This window comes from Penicilliopsis zonata (genome assembly GCF_001890105.1).
Source record: "Penicilliopsis zonata CBS 506.65 unplaced genomic scaffold ASPZOscaffold_21, whole genome shotgun sequence".
Taxonomy (NCBI): domain Eukaryota; kingdom Fungi; phylum Ascomycota; class Eurotiomycetes; order Eurotiales; family Aspergillaceae; genus Penicilliopsis; species Penicilliopsis zonata.
Genome location: NW_019208929.1, coordinates 364,183 through 388,919, shown reverse-complemented (window position 1 = coordinate 388,919; position 24,737 = coordinate 364,183). Strand labels below are relative to the sequence as shown.

Genomic DNA, 24,737 nt, shown 5'->3' with positions numbered 1-24,737 from the left:
ATTATAATATAGTTAGTCATTAGAGGAATCACTGCCCTAACTACTATAGTAATTAATTTTTTTTATTAATATATAATATAAATAGCTTCAAATTGCTAGAATAATTGATTTTTTTGGGGGTTGGTGCGCGGCTCGGCCGTGTGCGCGGTTCGTACGTGGGTTACGTTACCTAACAGGTAAGTATAACACCTGATGGGTATACCCATGGGTTCTAATTAGTAAACCCATACCCGACCTGGGCGCGGGTCGGGTCGGGTTCTCCGGGTCGGGTATAGCCAGTCTAACTAAGTCTGAGTGATTAATCGAAAAAAAAATGGACTCGCGGGGAATCGAACCCCGGACCACTCCCATGCTAAGGGAGTATTATACCACTAAACCACAAGCCCGCGATGGAGGTCGCTTTCTTTTGACTGTACATGTTCCAGTTTATCTGCAGTTATCTGTACCGTAAGGGAATAACCCTAACCTAACCTATTATTTCTGTCAGGTATTAGAACTCTATGATCTTACGAGTGCCTCTTATATTAGATATTCAATATAGATAGACTCAAGCATGAAGTCTAGCACTCATTTCTCATATGATCCCTCGGTTGTAGACCTAGACTACATGATACTATATCTACTTGGGTCATGGGACTGATATTAATATAAATTAGTCTTATGCTCCAATCGTGACATGTATATCATATATCATATATTGCATATATTGCATGTGTATCATTCTCCTACTATGACACATGCACCGAGGCACTGCCTGGTTATATAAAGTAGACATACTACATCCATTCTAGCAGACATATTCTATCAGTAACAACATACAACATGCTCCTCCTAGTCCTGCTCTTCGTCTGGGGCTGTTCTGCCACCTACAAGATCGGCGTCGGCAAGTCAGACATAACGGGGTATCTATTCCATACTATACTATATACTCTATACTAACTATATACTATATACTAACTACTAACAGGCCCGTCGTCGAGGTGAATTTCATGGGATACGCTTACCTCAGCCAGGTGGGCACCGGCTTACGTCAGCGGCTGTTCGCCCGGGCGTTCATCGTCGGCGACGTCGACGACGCCAACAACTGCTTCGTCTACGTCAACCTGGACACGGCGTGCGGCGACACGGCCGTCCGGTACGGCATCCTGGACGCGCTGGCGGCGCTGGGCAGCGAGTATGCCGTGTACGGGCAGCAGAACGTCGCCGTGGTGGGCACGCACCAGCACTCGGGCCCGGGGGCGTGGATGAACTACCTGCTGCCGCAGGTGACGAGCCTGGGCTTCGACCAGCAGAGCTACGAGGCGATCGTGACGGGCGCGGTGGCGGCGATCCGCCAGGCGCACGAGTCGCTGACGGAGGGCTCTCTGGCCGTCGCGACGACCAACGTCACCGACGCCAACATCAACCGCAGCCTGTACGCGTACCTGAACAACCCGGCGGCCGAGCGGGCGCGGTACACCAGCAGCACGGACGAGACGATGACCATGCTGCGCTTCCGGCGGGCGTCGGATGGTCTGGACGTGGGCGTGCTGGTCTGGTTCGCGGTGCACGGCACCAGCGCGTACGAGAACAACACGCACGTCACCGCCGACAACAAGGGGGTCGCCGAGTACCTGTTCGAGAAGGCCATGGCAGACGCGGCCAGCGCGGCCGACGGCTTTGTCGCCGCCTTTACGCAGTCGTCGGTGGGCGACTCGTCGCCCAACGTGCTCGGGGCGTGGTGCGACGACGGCTCGCCCTGTTCGTTCGAGAACAGCACCTGCGACGGCGTGGCGGGCTCATGCCATGGACGAGGCCCGGCGTTTCGCGCCCTCGACCTGGGCATCACCAGCTGCTACGAGATCGGCCGGCGGCAGTTTGCCCCCGCGCTGCAGCTGTACGAGACCTTCGACAGCGTGGCGACCGCGCTGACCGATCCCTCCGTCAGAGCCTTCCACTTCTTCCACCAGATGGACGGCTTCACCTTTGCCCTGCCCAACGGCACCGAGGTGGCCACCTGCGCCGCCGCGCTGGGCTACTCCTTTGCCGCGGGCACGACCGACGGGCCCGGCCCGTTCGACTTCACCCAGGCCGACTCGGGCGTCGCAGACGCCAACCCGCTGTGGGCGGTGGTCAGCGATCTGCTGGAGACGCCCACCGCGGCGCAGGTGGCCTGCCAGGCGCCCAAGCCCATCCTGCTGGACGTCGGGCAGATGACGGAGCCGTACGCGTGGGCGCCCAACATCGTCGACGTGCAGCTGCTGCGCGTCGGCCAGCTGATCGTCATCGTCTCGCCCAGCGAGGTCACCACCATGTCCGGGCGGAGATGGAAGGACGCCATCCGCACCGCCGCCGTCGAGCAAGGCGTCGTCGCCGCCGACGTGGACCCTATCGTCGTCGTCTCCTCGCCGGCCAACACGTACGCGCACTACGTCGCCACGCCCGAGGAATACGCCATCCAGCGCTACGAGGGGGCGTCCACGCTGTACGGACCATGGCAGCTGCCGGCCTACATCAACCTCACGGTCAGCAACATCGGCTATCTCGTCGCTGGCGCAGGATCCCCGGCGGAGGGGACCTACCCGCCCGACAACCGGAACGTCAGTCTGGACTTCATCGCCGGCGTGGTCTACGACAGCCCGCCGCTCGGGTACGCGTTTGGCGACGTGCTGGTGCAGCCGGCGAGCTCGTATGCTGCCGGCGAGGTGGTCAACGCGACCTTTGTCGGTGCCAACCCGCGCAACAACCTCCGGCTGGGCGAGACCTTTGCCGCCGTCGAACAGGCCGTCGCTGACGTCTGGACGGTCGTCATGGACGACTGGGACTGGTACCTCGAGTATACGTGGGCGCAGACGGACGTCCTCCTCGGCAGCAGCCAGGTGGTTGTCTCGTGGGAGACGCAGGATCCAGCGCCGGGAGTGTATCGGATGCATTATTATGGCGATTGGAAGGATGTTTTGGGGACTGTCACTTCCTTTGAGAGTGTTTCCACCAACTTTACCATCAGCGGTACTTAGTCTATACTCTCCTCTTAAGCTATACTATACAAGGAATCTCCAACGCTGTCCACTCGAGAGGAAATTCAAAAAACATCTCCACCGGCTCCTGCATCTTCAGCCTCTGGATCCTCTCCTGCCACGGGTGTCCCTCGGCTTCGACCGGTGTATCCCTGATGGTCAGTATGTCTGTTGTTGCCGCCTTGCAGGGCATACGTACGGCCATTCTCCCTCGTCCACCTCGATTCCATGTCGCCGGAGCATACGCCGCATTTCAAGCAACTTTAGAGGAGAATAAGAAAGAAGAAGAGAAGAAGAGAAGAAGAGAAGAAAGAAGAGAAACTACTTACCAACCACTGCGCCTGGCGAAAATACCTGGCCATAGGCTGCAGATAGCCCAACAACAGATCGACCTGCTCTCTGAGAGCAGCAGCATCGGCCTGTCCGTTCATGAAGAACCACTGCAGCTGCACACGCATGCTCTCCAGCACACACATGGGCAGACTGCCGTCCAGAAACGGCGAGGCCGCCAGGTCGACGTGCTGCGAGACGGTCTGCAGCGTGCGCGCGATGCTGCGGGCGTGTTCGACGCACGCCAGCTGATGCCCATGGACCCAGTCCGGGGGCGCCGACGAGAGCACCTCTGCGGCCATGGTTTCCGGGAAGCCAGGGAGGACGACGCGGTACAGATCCGCCATGCATTGCTCGTACCAGACGTGCAGCATGGTTAACGGGGTGAGCTGGTGCTGCGCCTGGCGGGCGTAGATGGTGTCTGGTCTCAGCTGGCACTGCGGAGGCAGAGAGGCTTTCCATGCGGTCATCTTGCGCTCGCACTCTTGGAATGCACTCGACATCCACGGAACGTTTCTACTTGCATTGCTGCCGCCCCTTGTTGTCTGCAGGATCTCGTACCGGATACTCATCATGCGAACGTAGTGTCCGAACAGCCCGACCTCTCCATCGTCGGAGCACAACAGACCAGCCCGTGGAGGAGAGATGGCCAGGAGAAAGGAATGCTCTTCGCAGGGCAGCGCGATCGAGTCCGCCAGATCTGCCCGGATGAGGATCTGGTCCGGCAGTCCTGGAGCCATCATGCGATCCAGACAGTAACATGCCCAGAAGAGCCGGCGCTTGGTCTCCCGCTCGATGAACGTCTTTTCTTCTTCTTCTTCTTGCTTCTGCAGTCCTAGAGCCAGAGCCCCCCGCGTGGCCATGGCGGCCAGCATCCACGCCGAGCTGAACCGGCCGCAGTGGATGTCGTGTTTGGCGAGGATCAACGCCGTGGCGACACGCTGCACGGAGACGGTCCCCTCGAGGATGAGCAGGGCTTTGGCTTCACGCGCCCAGCCGCATTCCCGGCCGGGCACGGCGGTGGGCAGGAAGCGTGTGGCGATGGCGCAGATGGCCAGCAGGAGGGCGCGGTCGGCGCGACGGGCGTTGATGTCGCGCAACAGCGTGCCGCGGTGGATGAAGGCGTTGCCCTGGACGGGGTAGACGGAGGTGAAGAAGGCGTCGAGATGGGGGAGCAGGATATCTCGGTCGATTTCCTCTTCAGCTGTATTCTCAACATGCTCCACAACCTCAGTCATGTCCGTCTTATATTCGCACACCATCCCCTGCTGCACACATCGTTCACACGGTCTCTCGCGTGAACACCGGCATCGCGCAACCCGGCATCCCGTACACGCCGCCGTGCGAGGACGACCTCCTACATATGATTACCAGCAGAACGAGCAGAACATAATGGAGTAGATGTACCCCCCCGTTGCACGACAGCCCGCATGACCGGCCATCGACACTCGAGCATCACGCGCGTGCAGTTGGCACATCTCCCCGGTGTTTCGTCGCATTTGATCTATCAATCAGCTCCGTCTTGCGTCTCGGGCGACAGCTTACCTTTCTCGCTCGACAGGTGAGACAGCCTAATCAGTCAGAAGGGTATGGTATAGGTAGAGAGTAGAGTGGATTACCAGTGCGGGTTCGCTTCTTGGCCTCTCGCTTGGACCGCGGAGAACTCGAGTCGGACATTGGCGAGATACTCGATGCAGAGGAACAATGCAGAAGTTGAAAGAGCAGAGTTTGTGGGGTGCGGGGAATGAATGGGGTATGGGGAACGGGAGGTCCGTCCGGCACTAGTCTAGATTAGTATACTACATACAATAGAGATACATGTATATACCTAGTATAACTACTACATACACACTACATAGAGATACTACAAACTCTCGACATGAGCAACGGCCACCTTCTCAATAGTCTCAACCGCCCTCTGGCGCTTGTCCTCCAGCATCGCAGAGGTATCCCACGTTCCGAACTGGCGGATCGGCACGCCTTCCTCGAACATCTGCCAATTAGATGTCTGACAACCAGATAGGATAGGATACTTACATAGTCGATTTCTTCCAGCGAGCGGCCCTTGAGTTCCGGAGCGAGGAAGTAGACCCAGGCGCAGGTCCCGAACGAGACAATCGACCAGATATAGTTGATCTGCAATGAGCTGAGCACGCATCCCACCACAGAGAAGGGGAGACCAACCTTTGCACCCAGTCCTCCATAGCCTGCATCCGTCATGTACGGCGATCCCATAATGATCAAGAGTCCGACTCCGTATCCCCACCAGATACTCACCGACAGCGTCTTGTCGCGCAGGCCTTGCGCAGGCACTTCCGAGCCCAGAATATAAGCCTGAATGAAATTAGCTTGCGATTGGAATATTGAAAAGAAAAGTACCATCGGCATCCAGCTGCAGGCCATGGACACCATCCAGATGAGATACATGGCCAGCGTGACGTCGCCCAGTCTGCCCGTCGGCGTGGCATCATGGGTGACGATGCCGGAGATGACCATCATGCAGCAGCCCTGGACGAAGGCGCCGCCCATCAGGACGTTGCGGCGGCCGATCTTCTCGGCCGTGATGAAGGAGGTGCCGGTGCACACGAATTGGATGATGTACATGAGAAAGTTGATCAACTGGCCGTCTATCGGTCATATTGGTTAGTGTCCATATCAGTATACTTCACATCAAGACTATTCCATTCTTACTGGTGAATCCGAGGTCTTCCAGAGTCAGAACCAGATAGCTGATGATGTACGTCAAGCCTTGCGCTTGTCTGTGGATATCAGCCAATGCCTCTCCAATAACACACACAGGGAAACGCACTGCAAGGTCTGGGTTCCAATGGCAACGAGGGTGCGCACGCGGTTGCTGCCCTTGAAGAGATCAACCCAGCCGAACTGAGCGTCCAGCCGCTGCTCCTCCTCATGGGCAAACGCCATCTCGATGACCTCCTGGTGCACGCGTTCCTCAGCCCACGGCCTCAGCGAACGCACCACCTCCTCGGCCTCGTCCAGCCGGCCCTGGGCGACCAGCCAGCGCGGCGATTCCGGCAGCCAGTAGATGCCCGCCAGGAACAGCAGCGGGAAGATGGCCTGCGTGCAGATGGGGAACAGCCAGTTGCCCGCGTCGGAGCGGTTGACGACGCAGTACACCACGATCTCGCCGACCAGACTGCCCACCGACTGGATGTTGATGTATAGCGTCACCAGCACGCCGCGCATCGACGGCGGCGCACATTCCGCCAGGTACGCGCAGATCGAGCCTGCACTGAGTCCCGTGCCAATGCTGACCAGGGCCTTGCCCACGATCAGACACGCGTACGACGCCGGAATGGTTGCCACCGCTTCGATGATGATCCCGGACAGCAAGATCGACGCGATGATCCATAGACAGGCTTTTCGACCCCAGTACTTCATCGGCCAGGAAACGGACTGACAAGTATAAGACAGGAGAAGAAACAGAAGACAGGAGAAGAAACATACCAATCCTCCAATCATGCCAAAGGCCATTCCCAACCCCGTCCCCAACGAGATCTCCGTCGTGCTGAGACTGTACGAAACGGTTCCATCGCTGGCGACGCTCTTGACGGAGCCGAAATGGTTGTTGAACGCTGTGGCACCGAGGATGGATCCCCACCACGCAGAGTCGAAGCCTGGAAGAAATCAATATCATCGATATAATATTCAGAGGAGGAATGTACCCTGCGACACAGAGCCTAGCGAGGCATAGGCGCACACGAGAAAAAGGCGGGGGTTCTACAGATCAGAATAGGCAGATAGACAGATAGACAGATGGTACCTACGGCGTCTGCCAGGGACTTCCTCAAAGTGGTCAACATTTGGACTGTTGCTGATCACTTCTTCCACCAGTGCCATATATGCTTCTTATATGTTGGGGTCTGGCTGGGGTATGGGGACGGGGCGGGGACGGGCGGGGACGGAACGGGTATCGTACGGAGATGCCTCCGCGAGATACGCGAGATAGCAGGAATGTATTACAGGTAGTCTAATAGTATAGAATATATCTATACGATATACTGTATACTATACTATATACTATAGAATATATTCTATACTTACTACATACTTACTACATACTATAGATACTATATACTTTAATACTATATACTATACCTATACTATATACTATATACTATATACTATTTACTATAGATACTCTTAGTATCCTATAGATAATATTCTATACTTACTACATACTATAGATACATATACTATTCTACTATTCTACTCTCCTATTCACTCTACTTTCTACTCACCACGTGGACTACGCCCAAAAGGATGGTCCGCCCCCAGATGCGGGCAGCCAATCGGCTGAGGGCTCTCCACGCTCGGACTCCACCCCCGCTTTTCCTCCAGAATCGTCGAATTCTCCTTTTTCCTCGTCGATTCTCCACAGCACAGCATAGCATCTATAGATCTATAGCACAGCACAGCATAGGATCTATAGATCTATAGCATGCCATGTCCACCGACGGCATCGTCGGCGCCTACACAGGCAACGACTTCACGGTGCGCGCGACGTTCACCGTGTTCCTGGGCATCGCGCTGTACAACTCGGCGGAGCTGATCGTGCTGGTGCTGACGACCTTCCGGCGCTACCACGGCCTGTATTTCTGGTCGCTGCTGCTGGCGGGCACGCTGGGCGTCATCCCGCAGTCCATCTCGTTCCTGCTCAAGTACTACAGCCTGGCGCCCGTGTGGTTCTCGCTCACCCTGTCCACCCTGGGCTGGTACTTCATGGTGACCGGCCAGGCGCTGGTGCTGTTCTCGCGCCTCAACCTGGTGGTGCAGAACCCGGACATCCGGCGCGGCGTGCTGGCCATGATCATCGTCGATGCCATTGCGCTGCACATCCCCACCACCATCCTCACCTACGGCTCCAACTTCATCGCCACCCCCGTCTGGGTGCGCGCCTACACCATCATGGAACGCATCGAGCTCACGGGCTTCTGCCTGCAGGAGTTCATCATCTCCGGCCTGTACATCCACGAAACCATCAAGATCCTGCGCCTGCAGCCGCCCAACGAGGAGACCCCCTCGCAGCATCCCGGCCACTCCAACCGCAAGATCATGTACCAGCTGCTGGGCATCAACCTGCTCATCATCGTCCTCGACATCGTCCTCATCATCGTCGAGTATCTCAACTTCTTCGTCATCCAGACCACCCTCAAGTCGCTCGTCTACAGCATCAAGCTCAAGCTCGAGTTCGGCGTCCTCGGCCGTCTGGTCTTCCTCGTCCGCTCCCATCAATACCGCCCCGATCGCCAGAACCACAACGACCAATACAACCGGCCCTTTGCCTCGCTGCCCTCGCCCGACGATCGACACATCCAGCAGCTGCACCAGCTGCATCAGGGGTTTCCGGACTTTGTCGACGTCTCGCGCATCACCGTCGATTACACGCATGCCCCGAGGCCGGCCGGCCATATTTCCCTGCCTTGGGAGGAGGACAAACCAATTATATAGTATAGTATATAGTATATTCAATATTCTGTATATAGTATATAGTATATAGTATAGCATATAGCATATGGTATATAGTATAGCATATAGTATATAGTAAGTATAGTAAGTATGACATGATATCATTTCCCACGTCATCTTGACATCTACAGATACTTCATATATCACCTCTCTATACTCCTACCTTCTACTCCTACTATTACTATTCACTACTCTACAATGACTACTATCAATGCAGACGGCGCCTTCAAACCCCCCCAGGCCGCCCAGAGCCAACGCAAACCAGGGTGAGTCTATAACCCAGGTGCTTGGTATTCGTTCTAAATCTATAGATACAGGCTCGAGAAACACATGCAGCCGCCCAGCGAGTCCTCGAAACTCGAAGCCGCCGGCCAGTTCAAGGAATACGTCGGCTCCGCCAAGTTGAAAGACAAGGCCGCTCTGATCACGGGGGGAGAGTAGGTTATTCCTCATTACTTCCTCATTACTTCATCAGTTCATTCATCACCTCATGCTCTCATTCATTACTTCATCATTACTTCATCGGTTCATTCATTCACTTCTAATGATAGCTCCGGCATCGGTCGTGCCGTCGCCGTGCTGATGGCCCGTGAAGGCGCCCACATCAGCATCGTGTACCTCCCCGAGGAAGAGGAAGACGCGCAGGAAACACGCCGCCTGGTCGAGAAGGAAGGGAGAGAATGTCTTCTCTTCGCCGGCGATCTGACCAGATGGGAGACCTGCCGTGCCGCCGTGGACGCGCACATCCAGAGATACCGCCGCCTCAACGTCCTCGTCAACAACGCCTCCAAACAGTATCCCTGCGCGGACCACGCGCAGATCGACCTCGCCGCCGTCGAGGACGTCTTCCGCTGCAACATCCTCCAGATGATGGCCATGGCGAAATACGCCCTCCCGCATCTGACGCGCGGCGACGTCATCCTCAACAACGCCTCCGTCCTCGCCTTTCGTGGATCCGCCCATATGGTCGACTACGCCGCCACCAAGGGGGCCATCGTGAGCTTCACCCGCTCTCTGGCGCTGCAGCTGGAGCCGCTTGGCATTCGCGTCAATGCCGTTGCGTAAGTCCTATCTATACACCTATACTACCTATACTACCTATGCTACCATACTCATCTACTCTACTACAGGCCCGGCGCAATTTGGACCCCTATCCAGGTCGACTCGAGAGAGGCGGGCGAAATGAAAGGCTTCGGCTCGACGCTGCCCTTTGGACGACCGGGGGCGGCGAGTGAAGTGGCCACAAGCTTTGTCTTTCTCGCCAGCGCAGATGCAGCTTTCTATTGTAAGTATTCTTATCTTATTGTATGCGGCTTCTAATGGAGTAGCTGGCCAGGTTTTTCACTGCTACCCGTTGGGGGATTAGTCTTATAATTACTTAGGTATACTATATAAAGTCTCTCACTTCTTCTCTGCTGTCTTATCAATCTAAATACTATGAATTAGGTTGCTATTAGGGTTAGCCATGCTGTTCAATTGACTCTACTCTCCACTCTATATTCAGGGTTGGGTTAGGGTTAGCCATGCTCTGCTCAAACTCATCTACTTTATATTAGGGTTAGGGTTTAGGGTTTAGGGTTATTGGTTAGGGTTTGTTATCTTAGTTAATACTTGGCCATGCTCTGCCTATCATTTTATCTACACTCTATACTTAGGGTTAGGGTTAGCCACGCTCTGCTCAATTGACTCTACACTCTATCTACTCTTTACTCTATAGTCTAACTATACTTATCTATACTCTATACTCTATACTCTATACTCTATACTCTATACTCTATACTCGTTATCTATCTTGAGTGAATTATTACTAATCAATCGCCGATTCAATCGCCGAGATCCACATGCCGATGCTTCTTCCAATACCTGTCTAAACTCTTGACTCTTTTCTGATGGCTTGATGCTTGATGACTTCAATGATGCCTCTCATGTCGTTCTCATTGTTCTCATTGTTCTCATTTTCATTGTTCTCGCTGTTCTCGTTCTCATTCTTGCTCTCCCTCGCTCGCGCCGACACCGTCACGTACGACTTCAACATCTCCTGGGTCTCGGCCAACCCGGACGGCGGCACGCGCCGCCCAACGATCGGGATCAACGGGCAATGGCCTCTCCCTTTGATCCAGGCGACCCTGGGCGACACCGTGGAGGTGAATGTGCTGAACCAGCTGGGCAATCAGTCGACGTCGCTGCACTTTCACGGTCTGTTTATGCGCGACACGCCGCACATGGACGGCACGAGCGCCATCTCGCAGTGTGCCATTGCGCCGGGCGAATCCTTCCAATATAAATTCAAAGTATCTCTCTATCCTGATTTCCTTATATCCTTTTTATATCCTCTTTCTAAGGTCTAATGATAGGTCGACCAACCCGGCACATACTGGTACCACTCCCATACCCAGGCGCAGTATCCCGACGGGCTCCGGGGCCCGTTGATTGTCCACGATCCCAACGCCCCCTTTGCGGGAGAATATGAGCGGGACGTCGTCATCACCGTGTCGGACTGGTATCATCGGCAGATGGCAGAGCTGTTGCCCGCGTACATGAGCCAGTCGCATATGTTGATGGATCCGGTGCCGGACGCGGTCTTGCTCAACGACACGCACGACCTGCGCGTGCCTGTCGGTGGCAGCGGTGGGAATGGACGCAAGACATATCTCTTCCGGCTGATCAATGTCGGCGCCCTTTTGGGCCAGTATCTCGCCATCCAGGGGCACGAAATGACCGTCGTGGAAGTCGATGGCGTCTACACGCGTCCCACACGGGCAAATGTCCTCTTCCTCGCCGCCGGACAGCGCTGCAGCGTTCTTGTCGAGATGAAGGATATGCCGGACAGGAACTATCCAATTGTGACGGAAATCGATGTAAAGTCTTTCCTTGCTTGATGGTTTGCGTTGTGATATTACTGATACCACCCTTTTAGACCTCCATGATCATGGGCTCCGTTCGCATCTCGGCCACTGGATGGCTGGACTATGGCGCCCAGCACGACGAACAGCCTCGGGGATTGAACATCGCCGACGCTCTGGACGATCTCGCGCTGGTTCCTCTGGATGAGCAGCCGTTGCTGGAAGCTGATCGACGTATCGTTCTGAATATGAATGTCCAGACAATCGACGGAGCGAAGCAGTAAGACAACCAGAGCATATCAAGAAGTATACTAATGTTATTCTTCTAGCTGGCTATTCAACGATTCCCCATTCATCCCCCCTACAGAGCCAGTGCTGTATACCGCGCTGTCGGCAGGAGACAAGGCAGTGCAGCCAACCAGCTACGAGGCAACGAGCAATGTCTTTGTCCTCGCGGCAAACGAGGTGGTTGAGATCGTCGTCAACAACAACCATATGGGCCGGCATCCGTTCCACCTGCACGGCCATCATTTCCAGCTCCTGCATCGGTCGGACGACTGGGCAGGCGCATATCACGACGAGATGAAGGCCGTTTCGTCGCCTATCCGGCGCGACACGGCAATTGTCAATCCGGGGGGGAATTTGGTCATTCGCTTCAAGGCCGACAATCCTGGTACTCCATTCCTTAACTATACTCTTATACTTGGACTTATTCTGTTAGGCGTCTGGCTGTTCCACTGCCATATGGAGTGGCATGCTCACTCTGGTCTGATGGCCACCATGGTCGAAGATCCTTTGAGCCTGTCTCTGGGGGAGTTGAGCTGTAAAGATGAGGTGAATGAGGTGGATGAGGATGAGGAGGTGGATGAGGAGGATAAACAAAAAGAGAATAACAGGTATACTCTCATATTATTCTATACTCATGCTTATTCTATACTTGTGCTTAATACTCATGCTTATTCTATACTATTAGTCTCCCCGTCCTCATCAGCGGAATCTTCTTTTTGCTCGTCTTGACGACAGTCGTTGGATGGAGTGCCATTCCCAAGCATAGATATACCTACATTACAGACGATGAAGCTGGACACTAGGCACCGTCAACCTCCTCTCCAAGCAAAGGGCGCACTCAGGCAAATACCTCGTCGAGCATCTTGCGCGCCAGATCAGCGTGTCCCTCCCTCCACTCCGCCTCGGCGATCGCCCATTTCACCACGAACCCCTCGTATAACCCGCCAACCAGATCGTCGCACAGCTCGTCGGCGTCGTACCCCCCCTGGTTCACAGTCAGGCTGTCTCGCAGCTGCGCGCAGGGCAGGCCTCGCTGCCAATCTTATCCTAGAGTAAGTGAATATACTACACCAGCATGATAAGGCGGTGGTCAGCAGAGAGAGGAATTCAACCGATTCCAACGCTTCTGCCAGAGATTTCCTTCGTCCTGTTTTCTCGCGGATGAACCGATGCAGCTGTTGTGTTGGGTTGGATTGATGTTAGGGTTAGGGTTAGGGTTTAGGGTTGTGTCTGGTGTTAGGGTTAGGGTTAGGTTAGGGTTGCGCTCAGTCGGATTACGTGCGTCCCGGTAATTTTGCTTTGCTCCTCGCTGTGTTGCCTGTCTTATTAGCATAGCTCAAGATACTTCTGATTACCTACTCCATTAAAGTATTAGGGTTAGGGTTAGGGTTAGGGTTTTAATGATGTAAGTTCTCTGATTATGACTAAGCAATCTAACTGCACTAGGCTTGGTTTCTTCCTAATCCGGAGCTGCATTCACTTGACTTTACTATATAATGCTGAGCTCGGCTGTCTCTCATCTAATATCAATCATTATCTACAGGAACAGCAGGACTAGGCAAAGAATGTGTCTGTCTAGGCCACCAACAAGCTTATGGGGGTACCTATCGTCGAGCCCGACAAGGGCACGTATAACACGCTCTGGGCCATGGGGGTCGCCAGGGAGACTCTTGTCTCGGGCGGGTATTACAAGCCTGTAGGGGTGCTGAGCAAGACTGATGCCACCGCTGAGAGTGGACGGGGGGTGTTTTAATAGTTAAATATATAATGCCACACCTATACCATAATAGATAGTCTTAACTATGTGAATAGTGGTTACCCTGCAGTGTCAATTGTATATGCTTATGTAGTCAAATATCCGCCTTCAAAATCCATCGGTTCTATGGTCTAGTGGTTATGACATCGGATTCTGATTCCGGTAACCTGGGTTCAATTCCCAGTAGGACCTTTTTTTTGAAAAGATTTTTACTTCTTTATTCATCTATTTATATAGATACCTTTATTTATATAGAATCAAGTCTTATTCTATTCCTGCTCCAGTCCACTGTCTGGTTGCTGCAAGAATTTCTCCTCTCTCAATGGTCAACATCATCAATCCAGATCAACGGCATCTTATCATCTGTAGACAGACGTCATCCAATTCAACTCGCGAAGCATTCAATTGGATATTGAGCATGAATCATCTTAATATCAAAATGGTATTCCCAGTCCGAAATAGCGCCATCACGTGACGCTCTCCTGAATCAAGTTTCGACTTTCGACGTCAACCTCAGCGTCTTTCTCCCTCCTCCTCCTCCTCCTCCTCCTCACTCACTCATCTCTACCATGCCTCGCCGACTGCAGTTCCAGTCCGGCAGAGACCCGCTGCACGCCCATACCGGCCTGAACCTGCGACCAGAGCATGTCTCGGGCCCCGTCTCGTTCCTGAACCCGACGCGCGCGCGCTACGCCGCGGCGCCCGAGCAGATCGTCACGCCCAAACCGGCCCAGATCGAGCATATCTGGCGGTCGCGCGACAACCGCAAGGGCCGCCATCTGCTCCAAGTCGACTACGCTCTACCCAGGGGCACGGAGTACGCTCTCCCCCCCCGGACGGCGACGTTACATGCCACCGCCCAAGGCCTGCTGCGCATGGCCACCCGCTGTCCCTACTGGGACGTGTCGTACCTGGTCGCCACGGTGTTCACGGCGGGCTCGGTCGTCTGGGTGATCAATGCCTTCTTCGCCTGGCTGCCGCTGCAGGACCCCTCGACGACGTTTCCCGGCGAGTCGTTGGTGGGAGGCGGGGTCACGGCGTTTATCGGCGCGACCATCTTCGAAGTCGGCAGCCTGCTGCTCCTGCTGGAAGCCGTCAACGAGAACCAGACGGGCTGTTTTGGCTGGGCGCTCGAGACGGTCTTGCGCCGTGTCGAGGAGGGAGGGGAAGAGCGTCCTGTCACCGAGCTGCGTCCGTCGGATGAGGAATGCGCCCATCATCATACCGATTCTCGCTCGCTGGTCGGCCAGCACAAAGAACACGACAGGGATAACCATGGAGGGAGGAGGAGGAGGAGTGGCAGCACAAAGAACGGCAAGAGGAGAAAGTCGCCCATGCGCGAGAGCCTCGAAGACGTGCTGGAGAACGGGGTGACGACGCGGGCGCGCGACGGCCGAGCCTTCAACTGGATCCCCTCGTGGAAGGAGATCCGCTCGCACTACATGCACGAGCTGGGCTTCCAGGCCTCCTTCATCCAGTTCGTCGGCGCCAGCATCTTCTGGATCGCAGGCCTGACCGGTCTGCCCGGGATCATCAACCACATGGACACGGGCGTCGAGGACGCCCTGTACTGGACTCCCCAGATCGTCGGCGGCTTCTGCTTCGTCGCCAGCGGCCTCTTGTTCACCCTCGAGACCCAGGACGAGTGGTACCGGCCCGCCCCGCGCGTCCTGGGCTGGCATATCGGCGCCTGGAACTTCATCGGCGGCATCGGCTTCACCCTCTGCGGCGCCCTGGGGCCTGCCTCGGCCGCCAACTCGGGCGTCGCCTACCAGACCTCCCTCGCCACCTTTTGGGGCTCCTGGGCCTTCTTGATCGGTTCTACCATCCAGTGGTACGAGAGTCTGCAGAAGCATCCCGTCGAGGCGAAAAGTACTTCACCTTGAATCACTCTTCTCGAGACACACATCATGATTTCACATCCATCCTCTTTGTATATAAGCATATCTGGCATATGACTTGCATGAATCAGGTGCATAATAAACCTGATGAATCCACCATCCCTATTACTTTCTATATAAATATATCTACTACTGCTTCTTTTTATTCATGGACAAGGACCCAGGTAATCCTTGTCGCGCACTCCAGGGCAGCCTTATAGCGTAGTCGATCGCCAGTGCACTCCATCGTCACTCTGGAACACTCGGGCGGGTGTCTCGACGGAGCATCTCCTGCTAGGCGAGATGCACATGTTTTCTTAAGAACAGCGACGAGATTGCAAGCCTGGTGAAGCAGGAGGGTGCAAGAGGTATACGGCATGAATTATTGAACATAGCATCTTGGCTTCTCTGGTTACCCTCTACATGAACTGCCACATACCGCAATCCTCGCATTCTGGATCTTCCCACTCGCATGCGGGCACCTCATCGTAGACCTCGAGCACCTCGCGCAGCACGGTCAGGATGCGATGCGAGCTGATTCCCATCCCCCACCCTTTGTCGGCGACCGTGTCGTACACACACCTCCGTCCCGCGTGGCACACCGACTCAAACGCGAACCCGGCCCAGGTGCACGTCGAGCCATACCCATTACACGCCCCCATGTAGATCGGGTCCGCCGTGTGGCCGAAGTTATATACGTGCGTGCCGACCGTTTCCCCCCGGCTCTGCGGGAGCAGCAGTCCCAGCCGCTGGGCGGGCAGCGCCGCCGGCACCGCCTGGAAGGTGACTGTCGGTAGACCTGTGGTCATACCCAGAAGAGCGGCGATGGCGCCGCCCAGCGAGTGGCCCGTCAGCCAGACGTTGGTGGCTGTCGGATACTGGGCGGTCACGTTGGCGTACAGCTCCAGGGAGGCCATGTAGTAGCGATCTGGGTTGCGCACCTCGGCCGCCAGACAGGTTGCATTGGCCGTGTAAGGGGCCACGACGGGCAGGGAACAGTCGCAGACCTGGCGCCAGAGCCGCTGCCCGCCCTGCCCGCAGCAGCAGCTGAAGAAGAGGTTGTCGTTGACCTTGTCATGGAGGGCGCCGCGGTCGATGATCCCTAGCGAGGTCCCCTTCAGCGAAAGCACGATCGTTTCGTTGCGCTCGTCTGCAAAGACGTGTCCGCGGAGGCCTGTACCGCGCCACCCAAAGGACGTTGAGTGGTTGTACTCGTCGTGCACGTCTTCCCAGTCGCCCGTGCCTGGCGTCTCCACGTAGTCGTTCGACGAGATTTTGGCCAGCGTCACCACCGTGGTCTTGTCTCTGATATTAGGTCCGGACATCGTCCTCTCGGACAGAGGAGATTGCAGGTCAAAGCCTTCAGATCGCCCCGCATTGATCTGGTAGACGCTGGACGTGGCGATGAGGGGTGGCGGCGGTTGAGACACAGATACCTGATGCGTCTCAGAGTAGACTATGTCTCGTAAGGTGAAGTGCACCTCATTCTGTAACGTAGCAGGAACAGAACACAGGAACGTAATCAAAGACCAAATCAGATATACCATGTTTCCTGTGTGGTATGATGACCCAAGTCAACGCATTATTATTGTTGAGGAGAAGATGACTTGTAGGACAAGATCGGCGGTCAGTGTCACCATGGGACATGGCCAATAGCCAATAACAATTTATATGACGCCCGTCGCTCGCTTGAACGGGATCTTCCATTGAAGAGATGAAATTTCACGCCCATGCCTGACTAGCCTAACTAAAGCTCGAGAAAGGGTTCTCCCCGCTTAGAATATCAGCATCAATGGCGCCGACACAGACGCCGTCAACGCTCTGACTGGCCACGGCCTGCATCGTCTGAACTTGACCCTGGGAGTCGTATCCGGCAAACACCTCAATCTTCCCTTCTCCGTAGGGCTGCCATCCGTGCTGTTTCACACCCTGTGCTGGGTCATAGCCGAATGCCAGCCAGAGATCCTGTAATGTCTGGCTCGTCTGCACCTCCATCGGTGTCGTGGGCCCGGAAAAGTCGACATAGGTACCGAAGATCAGGGGTAGCTCTGAACCGTGGTAAGCACCCTCCCACCAGCGCGGCGAGATGTCACTGAAGTTGCCTCGGTACTGGTATCGAAAGGTCGTGAGATTCAGTGCCTCGCGATATTGCGAGGTCAACGCTGCCGGGCATTGGAATGCATGTAGAGTAAAGTACCTGGATTCGTTGAAATCCGGCGCCGAGTCTGGCGGATCTGGGTACGAGACGATCTGGTTCCCCTCGAGCAGATTGCTGCCGAAGATGGCTGGTCGGTCGGAGAGTGCCCCCAGCGCATATCGGTCGGACCAGTTGGCGAAGATTACCTTGTCGTCCACGAAGGGAACAAAGTTCAGGGTGCCGCCTGTATAATTCCCTAGGAAGTCCTCAATATCTTGATATGGGATTCGACGCATGCAAGCAAGTTCTTCTTCACTACTACTGCTAGAGCAGTTGAAGTAGTCAGCCACCACAGTGAAGTTGGAGTACAGCGGATCATCCTTTTGGTTGTAAAGAAAGACCGAACCCGAATCAGCAATGAACCCAGACACGATAGGATCGTCTGGAAAGGCGAAGTTCAGCATGTCAACGCTACCGGCACCAGAACTCTGGCCCCAGAGCACCATGCGGTCTGGATCGCCACCAAAACCCGCGATGTTGTCGCGGGCCCAGACCACAGCTTCTCGCGAATCCAGCAGACCCAGGTTCTGTTCTTCTAGCCCTGGCGCCCCAGGGAACCCAAAGATATTGGTTCGGTAGTTCATGGCGACGACGACATGACTGCGGGTGCGTTCGACCCAGTGTGCCGCTTCCTGCGAAGGCGTGTTAATTCCCCCGGTTTCGTACCCACCACCATAGATCCAGAGATAAACCGGTAGCAGCTTTCCGTGTGACTCAACCGGCGCCCAGATAGCCAGCGTCAGGCAGTCTTCGTCAAACCCTCCCTGCAACAGCTCGAGGGGCGCATCAGCAGATGCAATAGAGGAGCCGCTGGCAGGTTGCTGGGGACAGGATGGCCCGAATCGCGTGGCATCGATGAGCCGATTGGAATCATTCAGCGGTTGCGGCGGCATCCACCGCAATTCTCCCACCGGTGGCTGGGCATACGGGACGCTCAGGAATTGGCGAACATGGGGAGTTGTTCCATTAATAAAGCCAAGGACTGAAGGGTCGGTTATGATCAGCGGTTTCAATCCATGGGGAGCGAGGGCATACCTGTTCCGCCCGTAGTGTCGACTCGCAGTACGTCACGCATATCGACCGCCAATGTGACCGTCAGGAGTGACGCAAAACTCGCACCAATGAAAGCTTTCATGTTGCTTTGGTATAAGAATGGTTACCATAGGCTTGTTGACTGAGAAATCTTTTTGTCTGGATGAAAGGTTATCAAGAGGAAATCCAGGTGAAGAACTACAGGCACCTCGCTTATGAACATGTCGATAGGCAAGAAACTTCAATTCAAAGGATTCAACCATGGCCAAGTTAGCCATTCTCATGGAGAATCGCATGATGCCGTGGAGAACCCCCGCATTGCCGATCCCAGAACGGGTTTTTATCGGATGCTACAGACATACCAAGGCCTATAGAAAAGATCGGCAAGACAAAAGAGATGTGAACTTATTTCGCATTGATCTATGGTGTGGCGACTATAGGCTCACTTTTCGTTCTTCTGAGCCACTGACTGGACATGCGATGCAACAGATCCCTGCGCCGGCAGATTATCGAATGCTCGTGTCTGGAAGAAGAGTGCTTAGTACCGATAGACTGGAAGCTGTGGTTCAACAGTATGGTATACTACCCACCTCCTTCTGGTGCATCATTCGCGCATCTGCCGTGTTGATCGCATTCGCCGGCTTGCTGAGGATTCGATCTGACCAAGCCGCCCAGGCGGATTGACCCACATTCAACCTGTCAGATTCTTGAACAGAGTCAGCCTTCAATTTGCCCAATGAGAAAATGGTTATGGTTACCAGCTCCGCCCAGTTCTGCGCTCTGCTCCACGATCGACGTTATCTCCTGGTCTGACAAACGCTCGCCCTCTCTGGCGCGTTCGTGGACCTTGTCTCGAAACTGGAGTGTGCTCATACTGTCTTCAACCATTGAATTGCCCTCTCTTCGAACTGGTGGTGGTAGAGTTTTTCTTATATATAGTGGGTATGGCGAATCTGTGCCACTGGATAAGTCAACATGACGCACACCGACCCGACGAACGAGGAGACAACCAGACCTTTGAAGAGCAGAGCCACCATGACATCACTGGGAACAGCTGTTCAATTCATTCAGCGACTGTAAAAAGGAAAAAAGGAGGCTCTCAACAGCAGCAGCAGCAACGACGGCTCTGCAATAGTGACAGTGGGGAATCAAGCCTTGAAAGGCCGTCTTAGCAGTGCCTCTTTCCTGTAAGACCACGTCCAGACCCTTTTCTACAACCAGTAGGCAATATTTAGACGAGAATACTTGCCGTTTGTGATGCAAAGAGAAGGAGAAGAGAAGGAGAAGAGAAGGAGAAGAGAAGGAGAAGAGAAGGAGGAGGTGAGGTCGAAGTTGGAGGGGTCGTGCCTTCCCTTTCCGGAGCCATGCCGGAACAGGAGATATGTTTACGCGTCCAGCTGCTGCCAGGAGACAATCTCAACCTCAGGTCGTGTTTGTTTGTCTGCTGCTGGGATTCTGGCCACGCCAGGCATTGTTCGCCATGGTTCCATCCGTCCAAGACCGCCGGCGAGTCTACTTCGCGACGAGACATATCTTCTCCGGTGGAAGGGCCTCGCTACGAAAGCCAAAGAAGATCCTGCAGGTACTCGAGACTCACCGCTGCTCCCTGCAGCCGCTGCTACGGGGGTACACGTTTGAGAATATCCTGGCCATCCTCCACTCGCTTCTGGCTGACGACGTCTTCTCGTCTGTCGCCAAGGCGAAGATCAGGTTCCCGGAGCTCTTCATGGCCACACCTTCACCCCAATCCCCCAAAGAGGCGACGGTTCTGAGGGGCAGCGCCGCTTCTCCTATCATCGTGGAGGGGGAAGAAGAGTCGCAGCAAGAAGCCCGGCCTATCGCTCCCCGTCCGCGTGAGTCACGTCATCTTGGTCGAAGAGGATTCAGAAGGAATGGCTAACACACGAAGTAAAAACAGTACAGGTACCCGAGAACATACCGGTAGACAGACACATCCAGACCCTCGCATACGGCGCCCAGCATGCGATTCTCACCGTCGCGCAGACCTTGCTGGAAGAGGCGTGCTTCGCCTTCGCTAAGAAGTGGATGCCTAACTTCCTCGAAAACCACAAATGGGACTGCGCTGCGGCGATCGAGCTGAGCTACTGGACTAATAATATCTTGGGACACTGGGTGCATGTGCTGCCTCGTACGGCCTTCAATTCGACGGGGCAGACGAATCTGGCGGCTGTCTTCCGGGCCACAAATGAGCTGCGCCATACCGCGGTGCATCGGGTACGGGTTCCTGCCTATCACATCGGCAACCTGCTGCAGGACGCCATCAAGATGCTGGATGCGTTGAAGGATGACAGTCGCAAGGCACTCCTCGAAGACCTCCATGCTGAGCTCGAGAGCAAGAGCGAGGCAATGGCCTGCCAGCGGATGCTGGTGGAAGAGAGCACCCAGGAAGAGCTGGCTGAGATCCGTCAGCAACGCGCTGAAATGGATCGCAGGGAGCAAGAGATCCTTGAGAAATCGGACCAGCAGGATGTTGAGAATCGCCAACGTGTGGGCCGGCTGCTGGAGCGGTCGGTGAAAAAGATGTTCACTCCCTGGCCAAGGTTTGGTCTCCAGATGGACAGTTGTGAGGATCACAATCTCAGTGACTTTAAGCTTTTCATGGAGGAGGAGTCGGAAGATGAGGGGGGGTTGGGTGGTCTAGGAAAGGCGACTGAGGATTCTACAGGCGATGAGACTGTCGTGGGTATGGATGTTCCTGAGTAGTCTATCGGGTCATCTTTGTGTTATACTGCCATTGTACTCAGCTTGACCAGTACTCGATAGTCTTACTCTCTTCATCAGAGACACCCTCTACAGCACCGACAGACAATAGAATAAATAACAATAACGATAACAATAAAAATGACGCCAGTGGGTATTTCCATTTCGGGACAGCCGGTGGATCTCGTCTATCCACCAATCACATCGACTCGCCATACCCAGCGACACGCTAAGCCCAAACAGGACGCACCCCCAGAGCGAAAGAGCGACTTCGAGTTTCGCAGAGACCATCTGGGCTGTTTCTTGCAGTCCTTGGGGGAACTTCCAGGCTGGAGGCCAGGTATTTGCAGAGACAGCAGTATCGCGATGCATCCACGAGGATTGGCATAAAGACTCCTCTTACGTGTTTTGACTTCGCTGACCCGCCGACCTGCGGAGTACTGTGGACCGGCAGAGATGGACCTTGGGCTGCAGAAAGCATCTGACAGAAGGTTTATTTGTTTTTTTCTTCTTCTGATTCTTCTTCTTCTCTCACTCAATCATCGAGACGGCTCCTTTTTCTTTGGGATATTCGTAGGAAAATGACCGGGACAGCGCACGAAACCGCAGAGAAGGACGAAGCGTGGGCTATTGTGCACGATGTTGCCGGGGACATCGACCCTGTCGTTGAGAAGCGAGTGTTGAGGAAGATTGATCTCTTTCTGATGCCTGCCATGATGATCGGTGGGTGTTGTCGTGCTTGTCGTGCTTGTCGGGACAGTATATATTGACTGAGGCAGGGTATGGGATCGTCTACTGGGACAAGGTATACAAACATCTATATTGAGCTCAATACCATTTATAGATGATTTGCTTATGAACAGGCCATTCTCGGCAGTGCTTCTCTCTTTGGCATGACGACCGACCTCCATCTGTCGGTAGTCGACTACTCCACCACGCCAGCCACGACGGACACGTCGCGCTTGAGCTGGGCGACCTCGCTGTTCTATTTTGGCATGATGGCGGGAATGTACCCGATGACGTTCCTCCTGCAGCGGTTCCAGCTGCGCCTCGTGTTCGGCCCCGTCGTGATGCTGTGGGCGGTCATTTGTGCGGCCACGGCGGGCGTGTCCACCTGGCAGGGCTTGTACGTGCAGCGCTTCTTCCTCGGCTTCGTCGAGAGCGTCATCCCCAGCGGCTTCATGACCGTCGTCAGCGGCTACTATACCCAGCAGGAACAGTCTCTGCGGCAGGCCTGGTGGTTCTCGGGAACGGGCTGGTTCACCATCATCGGCAGCGCGCTCAACTATGCCTTTGCCCACATTCCCTCCGCTTCCCTGACGCGCTGGCAGTGCATCTACCTCTTCGCCAGCGCGTTGACCTTCATCTTCGGCCTGTGGTGCTTTGCCATGCCGAATTCCCCGGTGTCTGCCTGGTTCCTGACTGCCGAGGAGAGGGTCGTCGCCGTGGAACGCTTGCGTAAGGGCCAGACGGGCGTGCGGTGCCAGAGGATCAAGATGGAGCAGATCAAGGAGTGCGCGACTGATCCGAAACTATACCTCATCTTTTTGATGATGGCGTCTGCGTGAGTACCATTGCCGTAGGAAATTTTCCTGTTGGGAAATTACTAACTCAGTGATTAATGGTATCAGGTACGCCATCAACGGTGCCGTCACAGGATTCGGCCCTCTGATCGTTTCGACCTTTGGTTACGACACGCTCGACTCCATCCTGTTCCAGTTTCCCGTGGGAGCTGTCTCGCTGATCTTCATCCCACTGTGTGGATATCTCACGACTCGGATCCCGAACATCCGCATCCCACTGCTCATTCTGTGCTGTCTGCCCGTCATCGCTGGCTGTGCGATGATCTGGAAATCCAGCTGGGCATATCACGCCGCTGCCCCCGTTGTGGGCTACGCGCTCATCGGTTTCTTTGGGCCGGTCGTGAGCCTGGTCATCACGCTGGGAGCCAGCAACGTCGCCGGTGCAACCAAGAAGACCGTCATGGCAGCCACTGTGTTCGTTGCCTACACGGTAGGCAACATCATCGGACCGCAGTTGGTGAAGAGCGAGACCAAGGCCCAGCATTATCCGGAGTTGTGGAAAGGGATGATCATATGGTGTGTCCTTTTTTTCCCCCCCTTTTTTTATAAAAAAAAATTTGTTTAAAAAAGGCGATGTCTGACAAAGCAGTTACTGTATCACCATCACTTGCGCGACGCTTCTGTATATCCATCTGAGGCGCGAAAACCGGCGTCGCGATGCGATGGATCTCGACGAAAGCCTGAGGGACAAAATTGCCTTTGACGATTTGACCGACGGGGAAAACCTATTCTTTCGATACGTGATGTAGGGGGAGGATGGCTATAGTACATCTTGCGGCAGGCGAGAGACCAGAATCCAAAAGGCGCGGAGTCGGCCTTCCCTGCGCTCGACATCGGCCAGCTGCTTCTCTCCCAGTTTCATCTGACGCGCGACCTTCTTCTCCTGCCCGTCGACCTCGCGCACCATGGCCTTCTTCATGCCCTCAAGCTCCTTGATCAGGCTCCGCTGGACGCGGGATCTGGCTTTACCCGAGAGCTCGACCATCTTGCCCGCGGCCTTGGAGCGGGCGACCTCCATCTCCTCCTCGACGTGCTCGACGTACGCCTGCACGCCGCGCTTGACGGCCTCTGCCTGGGCGACCTGCTGGAGGCCGCGGGCACGGCCCTTCTCGATGTCGGACATGGCGGAGCCGGCGCTCGTCTTCTTCAGCCAGGCGACGGCCTCGACGCCCGACCCAAACCCCACCCCCGTCACGCTCACGCTGTCGTCTTCCTCCTCGCGCTCCTCCTCGACCTCGAGCGGCATGACGCAGCCGTGCAGCTTATCCAGGACGGTGACGGAGCGCAGAAAATCGCTTTCCGAGTAACCCCTGTCGAAGAAGCCGATCTCGGCCAGCATTTCGGGCGTGCGCAGGACGCGCACGCACAAGGCGCGCGGGGCGAACAGCCGCTCGTTGGCCAGGTTCAGGTACGAGATCACCCGGCCATGCAGGCTGGGATCTTCGGGCGCCAGCCCCAGGCGGGTGCGGGTGGTGCGCCAGATGGCGTTGAGGGCGTCGAGGAAGACAAACCAGTCGGTTGGGGTGAGGAGCGAGGGCGAGAAGAGGTGGGGGCTGAAAGCGCGTAGGAAGGGGCGGGAAGGCGATTTGCCGGGTGTTTCTACAATCTCAGATGAGCTGGG

General features: G+C 55.2%; 14 protein-coding genes and 2 non-coding genes across 16 annotated transcripts in view; 9 read left to right on the top strand and 7 right to left on the bottom strand.

Annotated features, from left to right (window-relative positions):
* Positions 1–204: 204 nt before the first annotated feature.
* On the top strand, positions 205–2,996 carry ASPZODRAFT_154877 (hypothetical protein; the record flags this gene model as incomplete). The annotated part of the gene is made up of 4 exons (XM_022726144.1): positions 205–208; positions 276–294; positions 792–902; positions 968–2,996. The coding sequence occupies 4 exons, from the start codon at positions 205–207 to the stop codon at positions 2,994–2,996; spliced, it is 2,163 nt and encodes a 720-aa protein (XP_022577689.1).
* ASPZODRAFT_t149 lies at positions 315–386 on the bottom strand. The gene has a single exon. It is a non-coding gene; the product is annotated as a tRNA-Ala (tRNA).
* A 131-nt stretch (positions 2,997–3,127) lies between the features above and the next one.
* On the bottom strand, positions 3,128–5,096 carry ASPZODRAFT_1231259 (hypothetical protein). Its single transcript, XM_022721350.1, has 5 exons — positions 4,946–5,096; positions 4,872–4,897; positions 4,734–4,830; positions 4,630–4,683; positions 3,128–4,575 (listed from the first exon to the last, which is right to left on the bottom strand). Exons 1-5 carry the CDS (start codon positions 5,001–5,003, stop codon positions 3,260–3,262), a joined length of 1,551 nt encoding a protein of 516 aa, XP_022577688.1. The 5' UTR covers positions 5,004–5,096; the 3' UTR covers positions 3,128–3,259.
* ASPZODRAFT_1231231 (hypothetical protein) lies at positions 4,890–7,281 on the bottom strand. Its single transcript, XM_022721349.1, has 8 exons — positions 7,115–7,281; positions 7,013–7,067; positions 6,795–6,964; positions 6,136–6,743; positions 6,018–6,085; positions 5,706–5,953; positions 5,364–5,660; positions 4,890–5,319 (listed from the first exon to the last, which is right to left on the bottom strand). Exons 1-8 carry the CDS (start codon positions 7,148–7,150, stop codon positions 5,191–5,193), a joined length of 1,611 nt encoding a protein of 536 aa, XP_022577687.1. The 5' UTR covers positions 7,151–7,281; the 3' UTR covers positions 4,890–5,190.
* A 457-nt stretch (positions 7,282–7,738) lies between these two features.
* Positions 7,739–8,963, top strand: ASPZODRAFT_136735 (hypothetical protein). Its single transcript, XM_022724124.1, has one exon. It carries the CDS (start codon positions 7,794–7,796, stop codon positions 8,796–8,798), a length of 1,005 nt encoding a protein of 334 aa, XP_022577686.1. The 5' UTR covers positions 7,739–7,793; the 3' UTR covers positions 8,799–8,963.
* Positions 8,964–9,014: 51 nt separating this feature from the next.
* Positions 9,015–10,182, top strand: ASPZODRAFT_169726 (hypothetical protein; the record flags this gene model as incomplete). The annotated part of the gene is made up of 5 exons (XM_022726908.1): positions 9,015–9,082; positions 9,134–9,253; positions 9,368–9,877; positions 9,947–10,101; positions 10,145–10,182. 5 exons carry the CDS (start codon positions 9,015–9,017, stop codon positions 10,180–10,182), a joined length of 891 nt encoding a protein of 296 aa, XP_022577685.1.
* Positions 10,183–10,688: 506 nt separating this feature from the next.
* ASPZODRAFT_136734 (hypothetical protein) lies at positions 10,689–13,227 on the top strand. Its single transcript, XM_022724123.1, has 6 exons — positions 10,689–11,107; positions 11,171–11,674; positions 11,734–11,939; positions 11,989–12,332; positions 12,381–12,555; positions 12,633–13,227. Exons 1-6 carry the CDS (start codon positions 10,730–10,732, stop codon positions 12,748–12,750), a joined length of 1,725 nt encoding a protein of 574 aa, XP_022577684.1. The 5' UTR covers positions 10,689–10,729; the 3' UTR covers positions 12,751–13,227.
* A 269-nt stretch (positions 13,228–13,496) lies between these two features.
* Positions 13,497–13,719, top strand: ASPZODRAFT_136733 (hypothetical protein). The gene has a single exon (XM_022724122.1). It carries the CDS (start codon positions 13,542–13,544, stop codon positions 13,698–13,700), a length of 159 nt encoding a protein of 52 aa, XP_022577683.1. The 5' UTR covers positions 13,497–13,541; the 3' UTR covers positions 13,701–13,719.
* Positions 13,720–13,823: 104 nt separating this feature from the next.
* ASPZODRAFT_t150 lies at positions 13,824–13,895 on the top strand. Its single transcript has one exon. It is a non-coding gene; the product is annotated as a tRNA-Gln (tRNA).
* A 336-nt stretch (positions 13,896–14,231) lies between these two features.
* Positions 14,232–15,856, top strand: ASPZODRAFT_136732 (hypothetical protein). The gene has a single exon (XM_022724121.1). It carries the CDS (start codon positions 14,273–14,275, stop codon positions 15,587–15,589), a length of 1,317 nt encoding a protein of 438 aa, XP_022577682.1. The 5' UTR covers positions 14,232–14,272; the 3' UTR covers positions 15,590–15,856.
* Positions 15,857–15,906: 50 nt separating this feature from the next.
* Positions 15,907–16,996, bottom strand: ASPZODRAFT_136731 (hypothetical protein). The gene has a single exon (XM_022724120.1). It carries the CDS (start codon positions 16,906–16,908, stop codon positions 16,003–16,005), a length of 906 nt encoding a protein of 301 aa, XP_022577681.1. The 5' UTR covers positions 16,909–16,996; the 3' UTR covers positions 15,907–16,002.
* ASPZODRAFT_1230815 (hypothetical protein) lies at positions 16,994–19,084 on the bottom strand. The gene is made up of 2 exons (XM_022721348.1): positions 18,816–19,084; positions 16,994–18,762 (listed from the first exon to the last, which is right to left on the bottom strand). Exons 1-2 carry the CDS (start codon positions 18,913–18,915, stop codon positions 17,327–17,329), a joined length of 1,536 nt encoding a protein of 511 aa, XP_022577680.1. The 5' UTR covers positions 18,916–19,084; the 3' UTR covers positions 16,994–17,326.
* A 170-nt stretch (positions 19,085–19,254) lies between these two features.
* On the bottom strand, positions 19,255–19,685 carry ASPZODRAFT_19858 (hypothetical protein; the record flags this gene model as incomplete). The annotated part of the gene is made up of 3 exons (XM_022727492.1): positions 19,255–19,335; positions 19,403–19,518; positions 19,571–19,685. The coding sequence occupies 3 exons, from the start codon at positions 19,683–19,685 to the stop codon at positions 19,255–19,257; spliced, it is 312 nt and encodes a 103-aa protein (XP_022577679.1).
* Positions 19,686–20,089: 404 nt separating this feature from the next.
* On the top strand, positions 20,090–21,802 carry ASPZODRAFT_1230696 (hypothetical protein). Its single transcript, XM_022721347.1, has 2 exons — positions 20,090–20,665; positions 20,731–21,802. The coding sequence occupies exons 1-2, from the start codon at positions 20,194–20,196 to the stop codon at positions 21,534–21,536; spliced, it is 1,278 nt and encodes a 425-aa protein (XP_022577678.1). The 5' UTR covers positions 20,090–20,193; the 3' UTR covers positions 21,537–21,802.
* A 208-nt stretch (positions 21,803–22,010) lies between these two features.
* On the top strand, positions 22,011–23,871 carry ASPZODRAFT_1230514 (hypothetical protein). Its single transcript, XM_022721346.1, has 5 exons — positions 22,011–22,256; positions 22,313–22,338; positions 22,397–23,097; positions 23,165–23,632; positions 23,706–23,871. Exons 1-5 carry the CDS (start codon positions 22,115–22,117, stop codon positions 23,863–23,865), a joined length of 1,497 nt encoding a protein of 498 aa, XP_022577677.1. The 5' UTR covers positions 22,011–22,114; the 3' UTR covers positions 23,866–23,871.
* ASPZODRAFT_28736 (hypothetical protein) overlaps positions 23,494–24,737 on the bottom strand; it is a 1,870-nt gene continuing 626 nt past the window's right edge. The window contains exon 2 of the mRNA XM_022728148.1: positions 23,494–24,715. Within this exon, the coding sequence (XP_022577676.1) occupies positions 23,877–24,715 (839 nt within the window). The 3' untranslated portion in view covers positions 23,494–23,876. The remainder of the gene's footprint in view (positions 24,716–24,737) is intronic.

Excerpts from the sequence above, each read along its gene's own strand:
- ASPZODRAFT_1231259 (XM_022721350.1), bottom strand. The coding sequence starts at position 5,003 with ATGTCCGACTCGAGTTCTCCGCGGTCCAAGCGAGAGGCCAAGAAGCGA. Across the intron at positions 4,898-4,945 it reads CAAGAAGCGAACCCGCACTG|GCTGTCTCACCTGTCGAGCG; the intron begins GTAATCCACTCT and ends CTGACTGATTAG. Across the intron at positions 4,684-4,733 it reads GGCTGTCGTGCAACGGGGGG|GAGGTCGTCCTCGCACGGCG; the intron begins GTACATCTACTC and ends AATCATATGTAG.
- ASPZODRAFT_1231231 (XM_022721349.1), bottom strand. The coding sequence starts at position 7,150 with ATGTTGACCACTTTGAGGAAGTCCCTGGCAGACGCC. Across the intron at positions 7,068-7,114 it reads GGAAGTCCCTGGCAGACGCC|AACCCCCGCCTTTTTCTCGT; the intron begins GTAGGTACCATC and ends TCTGATCTGTAG. Across the intron at positions 6,086-6,135 it reads ATTGGAACCCAGACCTTGCA|ACAAGCGCAAGGCTTGACGT; the intron begins GTGCGTTTCCCT and ends TGATATCCACAG.
- ASPZODRAFT_136735 (XM_022724124.1), top strand. The coding sequence starts at position 7,794 with ATGTCCACCGACGGCATCGTCGGCGCCTACACAGGCAACGACTTCACG.
- ASPZODRAFT_136734 (XM_022724123.1), top strand. The coding sequence starts at position 10,730 with ATGATGCCTCTCATGTCGTTCTCATTGTTCTCATTGTTCTCATTTTCA. Across the intron at positions 11,108-11,170 it reads CCTTCCAATATAAATTCAAA|GTCGACCAACCCGGCACATA; the intron begins GTATCTCTCTAT and ends GTCTAATGATAG. Across the intron at positions 11,675-11,733 it reads CAATTGTGACGGAAATCGAT|ACCTCCATGATCATGGGCTC; the intron begins GTAAAGTCTTTC and ends CCACCCTTTTAG.
- ASPZODRAFT_136733 (XM_022724122.1), top strand. The coding sequence starts at position 13,542 with ATGGGGGTACCTATCGTCGAGCCCGACAAGGGCACGTATAACACGCTC.
- ASPZODRAFT_136732 (XM_022724121.1), top strand. The coding sequence starts at position 14,273 with ATGCCTCGCCGACTGCAGTTCCAGTCCGGCAGAGACCCGCTGCACGCC.
- ASPZODRAFT_136731 (XM_022724120.1), bottom strand. The coding sequence starts at position 16,908 with ATGTCCGGACCTAATATCAGAGACAAGACCACGGTGGTGACGCTGGCC.
- ASPZODRAFT_1230815 (XM_022721348.1), bottom strand. The coding sequence starts at position 18,915 with ATGAAAGCTTTCATTGGTGCGAGTTTTGCGTCACTCCTGACGGTCACA. Across the intron at positions 18,763-18,815 it reads CGACACTACGGGCGGAACAG|TCCTTGGCTTTATTAATGGA; the intron begins GTATGCCCTCGC and ends CCGACCCTTCAG.
- ASPZODRAFT_1230696 (XM_022721347.1), top strand. The coding sequence starts at position 20,194 with ATGTTTACGCGTCCAGCTGCTGCCAGGAGACAATCTCAACCTCAGGTC. Across the intron at positions 20,666-20,730 it reads GCCTATCGCTCCCCGTCCGC|TACAGGTACCCGAGAACATA; the intron begins GTGAGTCACGTC and ends AAGTAAAAACAG.
- ASPZODRAFT_1230514 (XM_022721346.1), top strand. The coding sequence starts at position 22,115 with ATGACCGGGACAGCGCACGAAACCGCAGAGAAGGACGAAGCGTGGGCT. Across the intron at positions 22,257-22,312 it reads GATGCCTGCCATGATGATCG|GGTATGGGATCGTCTACTGG; the intron begins GTGGGTGTTGTC and ends TGACTGAGGCAG. Across the intron at positions 23,098-23,164 it reads TTTTTGATGATGGCGTCTGC|GTACGCCATCAACGGTGCCG; the intron begins GTGAGTACCATT and ends TAATGGTATCAG.